At 36.9% G+C, this 12,880-nt stretch overlaps 1 protein-coding gene across 1 annotated transcript in view; it reads left to right on the top strand.

Moving 5' to 3' along the window:
- Positions 1–12,880, top strand: part of NBAS (NBAS subunit of NRZ tethering complex) — a 177,110-nt gene that overhangs the window by 141,447 nt on the left and 22,783 nt on the right. Inside the window, exon 49 of the mRNA XM_009639823.2 lies at positions 8,760–8,899. Coding sequence (XP_009638118.2) covers positions 8,760–8,899 — 140 coding nt within the window. The remainder of the gene's footprint in view (positions 1–8,759; positions 8,900–12,880) is intronic.

Below are 12,880 nucleotides of genomic sequence, written 5' to 3'. Positions count from 1 at the left end.
ACTTTTATAATCTAAACCACAGCTTTCCATGGGTTTTCTCAAAAGCAAAAGTTTTTACTGGCTTTCTGAAAAATAGGAAGTGCAGTGCTAAGACTGAATGCTGAGTGAGGAAGCTGAGGCACTCTATGTCAGTGCCTCGCAGCAGTCATTTGGCAGTATTCCTTTTTCTGGGAAATCTTTTTTATTTAATTCTAAAGCATTGTGAATATTTAAAGTATATAAACCCCAGTGCTGTATAAATGTGTTCTTTAAATTATATTTCTTAATTGCCTTTAACTCTGTACATGGCAATGTGGTGCTAGGACATAGAGTGAAAGGTACTATATCGCATTATTGTTTAAACTTCAAAATTTCGATTAATACTGGGGAAAGAAGTTTAAGAAGATACTAAGTTTGAGGTGAAGTCTGTAAAATGTATCTTTGAGAAGCAACTTTCGCTTGACCTCGTTGACTCCTGTTCAGCTACCTTGTGCGAGTACGTTTCACGTATTGAACATGGTAAGCTTGCTTGAATCCCTGTGTTCCCTCAATTCTACTTGGAAACGGCATATAACAAAATATTGTGGGCCCACTGTGTTTTCATAATGTAAATTTTAATTAGTGTGTGAGTGTATAAAAATGTCAGTGCTGGTTCAGATCAAGGTCCAATCCAGCCCGTATTCTGTGTCCAACAGTGGCCAAAAAACAGACATGGAAGGAAGAATAGGAAAAAGTATATAAGAAATTGACTCCAGTATTGTCCTCGTCTCTGGGTAGTCAGAGGGGTTTAATTTGGAAAGGAACTGGCAACAACTCTGTGTAGACAAGCTGTAAATTCAAGTGTTACCTTGGCAAGATCCAGTAAGTGGAGTCTTGATAAAGTCAAATTAGGAAGAGTTACCTTTTGAGTGATAGGTGGGACTAATTTACCAGAAAGATACTAAACTTTTTTACTTGTTTACACCTTAAATGTGTTTACTTAAGTCAAAAAACTAAGGGAAGCATTCTTGCTCAAATGGAAGTTACGCTTTTAGTGCAAAATTATTGCATAAAATTGTACTTAGAGATATGCAGATTGTCAATAATGGCCTCCTCTATAAGGTGTTTCAATAGATGCTTGTGGTTTGCCTTGTTTTACAAGTATGTAATGTGTCTAACATTAAGGTCAATGGGATGTCTAGCATCTTGAAACAGTTTGAAGACAATGAAATAAATAATACTTTATGAGTTCCTTATCTTATCTTTGCGGGGTCAGTAGCTATACATTTTCAGAAACAGTTGTATACTTTCGCAGTTTGTTTTTACTGGTGAATTTTCACATTTCTGTTCATATTGTGAGTAATTAACTTTTAAATATCTATTAAACTTAGTTTGCAATTTTATATGTCCTTCCTAACAAGCTTTTAGCTTTTCAGCCTTGTACTGGAAGTAGGTTTCGGTAACTCATGTTTGTGCAGACTTTTCAGTAGCCACACAGATACCAGTGGAACAGGGAACAACGGACTGCAGGGTGACCCACAAGATGGGAAGATAAAATTCTTCAGTGACCAGCCCCGTCTGGCCTGTTTGTGCAGGAAGGGCAGTGTTTTCTTTTCTGATTTACCTGTTTAGATTGTAAACTCCTTAAGACAAGACTGCTGTATTTTCGTGCCATGAGCAGCACACTGAGATGGCATTTACAGAAATTCTATCAAATTGTTACCAGTCCTTTCAGTTGTTGCTTATAAACCATGTTAAGCTCTGTCTAATGAGTAGAAGCTAGTTTTAGCATCAGTATTCCCTATCTCAAATCTGAATAAAATCTTTCATGTCAGATATGCCTATTGTATTCAAATGCAGCATAGATGAATTCTATGAATCCCCCACTAGAGCTTGGGGGTGGGGAGGATAAATAAAAACATAGGGCATTTTAAAAGGGAGTCCTGATGAACTGAGAATGTATCGTAGCAATATCAAATGCCTGCTTAGTGTTTCTATTTTCAGTGCCATATTAATTCAAATTTATGCTGCAGTGAGGAACATGAACATATTTTGCAGTATTTTCATTTACAATCTGGTGGATGTAATGAAATGAATTGTATAATCATGTGAATCAGTAGGTTTTTGGTTGCAGCTCCTGGAAACCGCAAATGTCTCTGCCTTTAATATAGGGAGTTGGTTTTAAGCATGGATGTAGCTTTTCTCAATAAACAAGTGATTATAGTGAAGGAAAATATTTTTCAGATTTCTACGTCTCAATTCTTTGGCTACGAACACCCTTATCAATTATTTCCTTAGAACATTTGTAATGAAAAAATTTGTTGATTAAAATCATGGCTCTGCCATGCTCACAGGGAGTAAAAATGTAATTTGCAGAACAGACTTCATTGGGCAGAAGGAGGTAGAGGTCTCTCTGCATTACCTTTCCTGCTCACCATTCTTGTATGTAGATAGGGAGTGTTTTGTATTTTATCTCAGGGGAAGGAGAGAATTGGATTGGCTGGATCTTTTAATCGTCATTTCCATTTCTTAAACAAAACTCTCTCTAGGCTATCAGCCAAGTTGGTCAGCGCCAGATTCTCAAATTATATAGCTTTAGCAATAAAGCATTTACAACTCAGTCAGGTGTCTCTGTCCTTTAGGATAAAGCGAACATTAAATAGTGGATACCTATGCCTCAGGGACACAATTTAGATACATAAATATTCTATTGTTGCTGTCAGTAGTGATTTTAAACTAACTTTATTTTCAAGGGTGAGATAACGTACTGAACTAAACAGCTGGTCCTGTGGACTGCCATGCCAAAGGTTTTCTTTATCAGTCGTGTATGATCTCCACAGCTTTATTTAACCTTGCCATTCTTCAATCATAGAATCATAGAATCGATCATAGAATGTTTTGGGTTGGAAGGGACCCCTAGAGGTCATCTAGTCCAACCCCCCTGCAGTGAGCAGGGACACCGCTAACTAGATCAGGTTGCTCAGAGCCCTGTCCAACCTGGTCTTGAATGTTTCCAGGGATGGGGCCTCCACCACCTCTGGGCAATGTTCCAGTGTTTCACTGCCCTCATTGTAAAGAATGTCTTCCTTATATCCAGTCTAAACCTACCCTGTTTTAGGTTAAAACCATTACCATTCTTCAAGCGTATCGTCTTACAGTTTTTATAAAATACTACATTTCTAGAAGCTACAGAACAAACTTTTGAGGGAACTTGGCATATTTCGACTCCTAAATGTGTCTCACATATGATGAGTATCTATGAAGCAATAAAAAAATCAGTGGAACAAGATGATGAGTCAAAAGTTTGTACATTGGAAGTGGATAGAGCATGTTGAGCAGTTTCAACATTTTGGGCATCTAACAGGATCTAACCTGTGAGGGAAGAGAAATATATAAATCTTTGAAAGATTTTTATCATCAGGCAGAATAGTTTGGGGTTTTATTTGAGGAGGGATTTTAAGTGCTTTAAGTTTTTATTTCAGCTCTGGGTATAAAGAACATGCCTTCTAAGTTTGCTCAGGAGCTGAAGTCAAATGAAAGGTATGTTTGTGCTCAGATAATGTACTGTTGAAGAGATTACAAGTATCTCAACCAACTGCCAGATTCCTCTTAGTGTTTATACTTGTATATGTATATATGTATGTAGTAAAATATATGTATAAGCAGTAAAAGCACCCATACCCATATAGTTCATGTAGTTCTTACATAAAACCAGATGTTTTAAAAAGCTTGTGGCAATCTTGTCTGATGTAACTTCCTACTAGCAAAATTATGTCATAACTGAGATATTTTGGCCAATTGTTTGATAAATAAATGGACTCCATCAATAATTTTTTCAGCAGTGTTTTAGTTAAGATTTGCAAGTTAGAGCAAGTCCCTGTAAGAGGATGGGTGATTGAACATAGGCTATGTCAAGTCTCTGCTACTGGTAAGCAGACCGTAACTACTTGAGGAAAAATAGCTGGTTTAATGGTTAAAATAATGTAATTCAATGAGTTGTATTGTATGGCCATGCTCAAAGACACACAAAATAATATATATCAGATAAAAAGAAAATCTGACATTTGTCTCCTGGCATGCCGTAGCTGCTACATGCTGTAGCTGCAGTTTCCATGCCCATTCAGAAATATGGTTAATTTTCTGTCTTGGTCAATATTTGAGAAAGGTGGACTGATCTTTGCCTTTATTAAGTAGTGATATTATAGCATGAGTGAGAACTCCTTAATGTGCCATCCTAACCACTGCTAATTAATAACAGAAGCTGGGAAAAAATGTAAAAGCAAAGTGCTCAGGAGGAGAACATATGATTAAGAGGAGTTTGCACTGGTTCAGACAGCTGGTAGTATCGAATATCTATATATGTATTTTTAAGGAACATTAGCATATGCAGATGTTTGCATATTCTTGATTTTAAACGTGTAGTCCCTCGTTGATAGTGAAATTGTGTATTTTAACAGTTTAACATAAGGTTTGGTTTTACTTAATCTGTATTTTGTTTTATAAGCTATCATGAGTATCATTTCTGAAATTAATTCCCCTAATTGACTTTCCCATTGTGGTAAATATTTGTGCAGCTTTTTGTTTTAATGAAAAACATGAAGCCAGCTGTGTTCGACTGCCAAAGAGAAGGCGTGAAACTAGGGAAAATCAAGACAGAATTGAGCAAATCTGTTGTTAAAACTGAAAGTCTTTGCTTTCCTTTTCCTTGCTTTTGTTTTTTTCTTTTTTTCATATTGCTTTGGGATCATCTGAAGTTCAAGCATACTCCTTACTGCCTTGCGAGAGGCCTCATTACTCTAGTGACAGATTCTTCTTTACAGGCACTTGTGCTAGCAGGGCTCTGAGCTGTTCATGGCAGGTTATCTTTGCATAGCCTTTGAGTATTTTAGAAGGATGTTTTTGGCTTTTGTTTAAGGAAAAAAAGGAGGGGAGGGCAAGCTGAGTTATAGTATCCCATTACCATGGTTTAAAGATGATCATGCTGATAAAAACGCAGTGCCTTGTTGTGTTACAACATTCAGAATCATCTGAACGGATCACTCAGAGTTGCTACAAAGGGAGTGTTCAGTTAAAAGTGGAATTTTTAATCTTTTTGCTGTGTTACTACAACAAAACACCAGGCTTAACTAACCATGGTAACTTCATCTCAGCAAGCTTTCACCTCTGTTAAGATGAAATTTCTACCTTTTAAGACAGAGCGCGCTCTGCTTCTGCTGTGTGAGGTGGCTGCTTACTCACCGTGCTCTCCCTCAGCCTCGGAAAGAGGAGATGATACAGAGGAAAGCCTATGTTCTCTGTGTGTGTGTGTGTGTATATATATATATACAGATACACACACACATATGTGTAGTAAATATAAATAAAAAATTCCAATGTGCTGCTTCAAGATAGCTCTTTCTTGTAGCAAAGAATCATCACTTTTTTCATGGTTTGTTTGTAACTTTTATTTCTGGAGAATTATAAGGAAAGAACCAGAGACAGAGCAAGGTATCTTCTTATTTGAACTGTAAAGCAGTGCGGAAACTATTTAAGGCAAGTGCCTTGATTTACTTCATAGCACTGATATTTAACTTAAAATGGACTCTTATGTTTTATAAGAATAACAGCTCCTTGAAATGCAGGTTTTAAATGTTTTATTGTTGTCTGTGTTTCTGGTACGTTCTGGTTGATCTTCTGACTCATTACGATTTTTCTAGTGATGCTAGTGGGCGAATCGTGCCTAGATTTCAATCACCTTGATTATGTAAAGGCATATACACACAAGTTAAATACAGCTACTGCTCAGAAGGTACAGTTGTAGACATTGTGCAATCTTATTTAAACCAGTGGCACTGCTTATCAACTCGTAACGTGAAGTGCGGGTGCAGTCTTTGCAGAATCAGCGTGTATTTGATGGTATTTCAACTCAGGAATACTTTTGAAAAATATTCCTGATACAGTTGACTGTGTGACCACTGTCACACACAGTCAGGCATTCTCGGTGTTAAAGCATGGGTTTGCATCTGAATCTCAGCTTTTCTTTTTTAAAAAAAATCATAGAATCGTAGAATGTTTTGGGTTGGAAGGGACCCCTAGAGGTCATCCAGTCCAACCCCCCTACAGTGAGCAAGGACACCACTAACTAGATCAGGTTGCTCAGAGCCCCGTCCAACTTGTCCTTTTAACAACCACGTTGTCACAGGAGTGAAATAAAGATTAAAACATACTTGAAATGCAGATGTATGTGGAGTATAGGGATGACTGATAGATCCAGCAGAAGCGTTAGATACATTGAAGAAGGGAAAATAACTAGGACTGAAAAGATGGAGGGGTGGGGAGTTTAAGGTAGGATAACACTGGTCATTTTTTTGGAAAGTAATCATACTTGTCATCTACCCATCAATACTTAAGTATTTTCCATTTGTTGCTCTTTCATTAACCTTCCATTTCCTCTACCCTTAGTGCTGCATTTTAGATCACCACATGCACTCTTAAAGGTACGCATACTTATACACCATGTTGCTACTTTCTAATCTCACCTGTGTCACAATAAATGGAAATGGCATTCATTTAAAATGTCATCTAAAAAGTGAATTTTCGATAGTTTTCTTAAAAACTATAAATAACTAACACTGTAGAAAGTTCACTTTATTTTTATTACTCTTAGTGAGAAATGTAGGCAACTTGAAAAAGGCCATTGTAGAAAGAAATATTGTAGAAATGCACACCATGTTCAAGAATAGAAAGGTAATTCTTCTGAGTTACTTTGATCATATTAATATGTGTTTTGTTATGAGCAATCATGTTGCAAGGATCCAGCTGTCCAAAACACAACATCATAATGTTAGATTAATTAACCACATTAAAAAAAATGTAAACCCAAGTCTGTAAAGCTGCATTATTAGGCAGAATTATTGGAATTCAGTTGATGTTGAATAAGATGTCTGACCCCCTCTCATCTACTCTCTGCTACTAATGGCTCGATTTCTGTGACAGCTTTTCTTATCTGTTAATGTTGTCTGTGCTGTTTCTTTCCATTTTTATGGATATCATTAGAGAGATCTGAACATTTAGTCTGTGTTTTGAAGTAACATGCTGTTTGTGCAAATATATTAAAATGTACTCAATGGACCATCCAGAAAGCGACTTACTTGGTTTAAATATTTAAAGAGCTAGTTGTCTGAAAAGGGAGTTTGGGGACAGATGAAGACATATGAGAGCTTCTGTTGTCTAGCTAGTACATAATTTGCTAAATTGCTAAATATTTTTGATCCTTAGAGGTTAGCATGACTTCTGTCCATTTTACCCTTTCCTGTTATTCTCCCTTCTCTTTTTCAGCCTTGTGATTTAAATAGTGAAGATGATAGGATTTTGTATTAGCACATATAGATGGAATTTAGGGATATTACAAGTAGATAACCGATGTCTGCTATGTGACATTTGCAGTACAGAGAAGTATTTTAAATGGACAGATCTCAGAAACATTTCTTCACTATCTAAAATGTTTTAGTAAATAGTGCTTTCAGATGTACCCAGGAGACAGAAGCAAACAGTTTTTCTGCACTAAATGTTTTAAAGTCAGAAATAATGTAGGCAACTCAATAAATGCATCAGTAATCTTTGTTTTCCTTTTCAAAAAATTGCCCTTGATGTATCAGAGTCACTTTGAAAAGATGGGAATGCGATCTTTAATCTTAGAGTAGCTGTAGAACTAAGGAAAACTTCGTCCATATTTGATGTCTTGGAACTACTTGGGCTGAAAGAGAAAAGTTAACAGTTAATGCTGTGTGTCTACAGTGGATGAAATAAGATGAAATTGAAGTGTTTGATATCCTGGAACTTTTCGAACTTTGGAAGAAAAATTCAGTGCTAGAATGTGTTAATAACACAGAAGCAGCTACCTTGTTCCGGTAATAAATTATTTTTAAACTCCAAGAACTTTTTTTATGTCAGGTAGACAGCGAACACCTATTCCATTTGTGAAAGCCCTCCTAGTGTGATAGCCAAACTTTTAAACAGAAGCTGCTTCTCATTTAGTAGCAAGTTGGTTCTCATTTATAGCAACCTTCCTTCAACAGTCAGACCCTTCACCTCGTACTTTTTTACCGTGCAAACTGCAAGCAGTAATTATCTGTAAAAGAACCTGTCATCAACTGAAGTGAATTCAAGTCCAGGCAGAAGCTGCAGGTTTTAAACTTGGATGGACGTTTTCTCTTGAGATAGTTGTCTGGTGGCTGGCTGATGAGGTGTGGGGTTTTGTTTTTCTTAGGTTCAAATACCTATACAGAGACATATTACAGTGTTTGTCAGCAAATGTTCTTCACTGGGTAAATTAATTTAGAATTATCTTTCAGGGCTCCTTCCTGTAGGAGAAAAGATTAGATGCTGTAAATTCAGATAAAAATATTGAATTTTCATATGTGAGAGTAATACATATTAGGGAAGCACTAGATATATCCATTCTTTAAAAATATGTGTAAGTGGGTGTGTATATATGTCTGTAAGGAGATGTAAGGAATTTTTGGTTGTTTGAAGAACAGAGAGATAAGATACTCTGAACTAATCAATGAATGTACTTGTGTGGGGTTACATTGTTTTAGGAATGTACATCTAAGTCATTCCCCAACGTCTGTGTGCTCTCCTGTTTTATTTGCATGTAATTGAATATGGGAGCTAAGAAAATGGGTTTATGGGAAAATTACATTCACTGTGTTATTACACTGTTTTACAACAGTGATACCCTTCACAGATAGTTTGTTAATTGCTTTTCAATCATTGATTTATTTAAAAAAAAATAATCTGTTGGGCTTTTTTTATTTCAGGTAGAGATAATAGATGTTGAAAATGAAGAAAAAAGGTATGATCTCTTCCTGGGACTTCTGGAGTCTAGTCACAGTCTGTCTGAGTTTCAGCACTTGGTTTTACTCCTTCAAGCTTGGCCACCAATGGACAGGAGCAACAGGTGAGCATTTCTTCAAGCAATCATGTAACAAAAGAGTTCTAAGTGTTCTTGCTTGATAATACCATGTAGTTTTCAGTCAATGAATTCAAACATGGCTAAGAGGAGTATGCTTTGTTTAAAGCAGAACTGAATCAATCAGTTTCCTGTAGAAGCTATATATACCTGTAGTATGCATCATGGAGGAGGCAGAGAACCATTTTACTGCCTGAACTGTTGCACAGAAGGGTTTTCTTTCTACTTAAATTGAAAGTTGCATATTTTGCTCTTATTTTTGGCAGTATGTACAAAAATCATGAAAAGAGATAGAAAGATCTGACTTTTTTTCCATTCAAAGTTATACTTTGCAGAAAAACCTTTGAAATTTAATGTTCAGATGGCTGTGGCAGACAGTCTCCAGGAGGTCTATGAGTGTAATGGTACCAAGCAGTGGTGCTTCTCTTTCTAGATCCACTACCTATTATTTCTGTCTCTGCATAAAGTATCTGAAAGTAAAGAATATATACCAGGGAACACATATCCTAGTCCAACAATTTAAAATTAAAATAATATTTAAAACTTCAGCACTGCATCCGTCAAAATAGGTATTTATTGAACGTGTTAATTTGGAACACCTTAACTACATTATTTTATACCAATTCTTAGGGTTTTGTCTGTGACTTTCTGAACACATTTAAATGTGAAAATTTTAGCTGTTCTATAACTAACGATCAGTTCTAAAATATAAAGATTCATACAATCTTCTGTTATGAGGAAAAAGTCACAGGTATTTCAAGGAGAGCAGTAATATTAATAAATTTTTGGGTAGTGAGTATAACATGCCATCTATTATCTGCTGGTAATTAGGTTAGAGATGTTAAATGATGCTTCCATTGGATTACTTTGGGGTATTCATTATAACATGTTTTAATTTGGGGACTACACTCCCCAAAGTGTTTATGTACATTGATTTGTCAGAAAAGTTAAGGCTTATCTGTTTATGAAAAGTAACTCTTTTGTGTACTTGTAGAGAACTGATCTATTAGGAGATGATCTGTACAGGTTATTCACCTTCAAGCCTGCAGTTTGTTTGCAATTTCTGGATGAGCATTAACCTAAATTCTTTATGACAGCTTTATGAGCCAAAAATTGTCTTCAGCACATTAAGAAGTACAAAGACTGCTGTGTGATTTGTCACAATTTCATATTCAACTTTCCTTTTTAGTTTTATTTTAATTGTAATTGAAAATTGGATGCCTCACAGTGTGTGGGAGCTGTCAAACTTTGTTTAAGGTAGTGTGTAGATTTTAAAAAAAATGAAGTTTTAAATTTATGGAACAAAGGGTCAAGTGAAATATTTCTGTAATTAGCAAAATTCTTTTTGCTTGGGTTGAACAGAAAGACTAAAGATTCTGTGAAAGGACAACACTACTTTTATATAGACAGTTCTTGTCTACTGTTCTGTAACAGACTAAATTAAAAAATATTTAATTTTATCTCCCACTTGGTGTTCTGTTCCTTCAGGCTGACATCCTAAAATGATAAAGAGAAAACAAAATAATGATTAAAAGTGATTTGTAGTCACATGATTTGTAGTGGATTAAATTTCAGAGGTGGGATACATCTTAGTTCCAAGATTGGTGAAGTCATGAAAATTTGCACAAAATACTTCGATCACATGTATTATAACTCATTTAGGGTCTAGAGTAGCTCCTAGGCATTTACATAAGCACAATTTTGACATAAAGAAGTGCATTTGGCTAAGATAAGAAGGAAGAGAACAGGGTAATTCGCAGCCTTATATGTGATTCTGTGATTTTCATGTGTTTAGCAATAGTTGAAGTCAGAAAGGATCTCTGGAGATGTCTGCTCCACCCACTCCTGCTCAAAGCAGGGTCACCGAGAATAGGATGCTCAAGGCCCTTGCCTTGAGTTTTGAATATCTCCAAGATTGGCGACTCCACAACAACTACAACAGAGATTTCTCTTACATTTCAGTAAAATGTACTGTGTTTCTATTTGTGCCCATTGCCTCTTGTGCTATCACTGGGCATCACTAAGAAGATCTGCACACCCTCTTCTTTAGTTTCCCTATCGGGTGTTTATACAAGTGATAAAATTCCCCCAAGCGTTCTCTTTTCCAGGCTGAACTAGTCCCAGCTCTCTCATCTCTGTCAGCTCCTGATTATGGGACAGATACTCCAATCCCTTCATCATCTTTGTGGCACTTTTCTGGACTCAGTGCTGTATGTCCATGCACTTTTGCGCTGGGGATCTCAGAACTGGATTCAGCACTCCAGATGTCTCACCAGTGCTGGGAAGGATCACCTCCCTCACCCTGCTGGCAACACTCTTCCTGATGCAACCCACGATGCTGTTGTCTTTCTTTGCTGCGAGAGTACATTGTTTAGTCATGGTCACCTTGTTGGCTATCAGGACCCTGGGTTCTTCTCCTCCAAAATCCTTTCCAGCTGGTTGGCTCTCAGCCTGTACTGATGTTTACTCCTTCCCAGGCAGGGAGTGGACTTTGGATTTAACCTTTGCTGAGTGTCATGTGATTGATGTCTGTCTATTCCTCCAGCCTCTTAAAGTACCACTGAAAGGCAGCACAACCATCTGGTGTATCAGCCACTCTTGCCAGTTTTGTATCATTTGCAAACTTCCTGAGAGCACACTCTGTCTGATGTTCATCCTGGTCCTCAATGAAAAAGTTAGAGTGTTGGCTTCAGTATAGACCCCTGGGGTCCATCAGTGATCACTGGGCTCCAAGTGGACTTTGTGCCACTGATCACAACCATTTGAGCTTGGCAGTTCAACCAATTTTCTGCCTCACTTACATAGCCTGTACTTGATCAGTTTGTCAGTGAAGATGTTGTGGGAAACAGTGTGGAAAGCCTTGCCGAATGAATTCAAGGTACTTAATATCAGCTGTCATCCACCAAGTCAGTCATTTCACAGTAGAAGGGTGTTGGGTTAGTGAGGCATAATTTCCCCTTCTTGAGTCTATGCTGACTATTCTCAGTCTACTACTTGTCCTTCATTTGCTTGGAAATGTTTCCAGGAGGATTTGCTTCATCTTCCCAGGAAATGAGGTGAGGCTGACCAGCCCATGTCTTGAGACTTTATGCTAAGAACAAACTGCAAACTTTATCCTGTGATTAGATTTTTTTTTTTTTTAAACATTTATTTAATAATTTCTGTTATTCCTAAAACGTCAGTGTTTCTCTTCACTGCTTTGACTTTGCCAGGGGGCTTTGGAAAGGCTTCAGGAGAAAATTGCCCCATTTTCTTTCACTAGTAACAGCCACTTATACTGGTTTCATGGAGAACCACTGGCTCTTATGATTCCCAAATGTGATCTACAGTGCAGACTCCTAACTAGTTTTCCAAAGCTCAGCACTAAATTGACACTCATTATCTCCAGGGCAGTAAAAAGTAGTTCAGATTTGTCAGATTTACTTGAGTTTGCCTGAAACTCTAGACAACCAAAAAATTAAAGGATTAATTTGCAGAGCAAGCAATCGTGTTAGTAGTATAGGAAACAATTTTTTTGTTTGTTTTTTATGGCTTTTTTTTTTTTTTTTTTTGAGAGTGGTGGGCACAGGGCATAATTGCTACTGTTGTTTTATTCTTCAGTTCTCTACTAGCTTGAAGGATGGGAAAAATCATCTAGTCTCTTCTCTTCCCTACCCTAGCAGTGTTTTCCTTGGGGGGAAGACAATTGTGGCTGCATCTGAAAGAAGCGACAGAGATGTAGTTCTCCTTCTGCCTCCTTCCCTCCTTTTTCTTGGTTCTTTTCTCAGTAGGAATTTTGCATCTCTGGTTTCTTCTATTATTTATTTATTTGAGTAAATCAGTGATGGTTCGTTCAGTTTTCCCTTCCCTACTAAGAGCTGTCCCAATAGAAAAATATATCAAAGGGTGGCATTTTCACTCCCTGGAGTCTTTCTATGTTTATATTCCCATTCTTTTCCTTCTATTATCACTTTTGTTTCCATTACTAAT

Source organism: Egretta garzetta, unplaced genomic scaffold, assembly GCF_000687185.1.
Source record: "Egretta garzetta isolate BGI_Z169 unplaced genomic scaffold, ASM68718v1 scaffold15, whole genome shotgun sequence".
NCBI classification, from domain to species: domain Eukaryota; kingdom Metazoa; phylum Chordata; class Aves; order Pelecaniformes; family Ardeidae; genus Egretta; species Egretta garzetta.
Note: the sequence above shows the minus strand (reverse complement) of the source record. Positions and strands in the feature narration are given on the sequence as shown.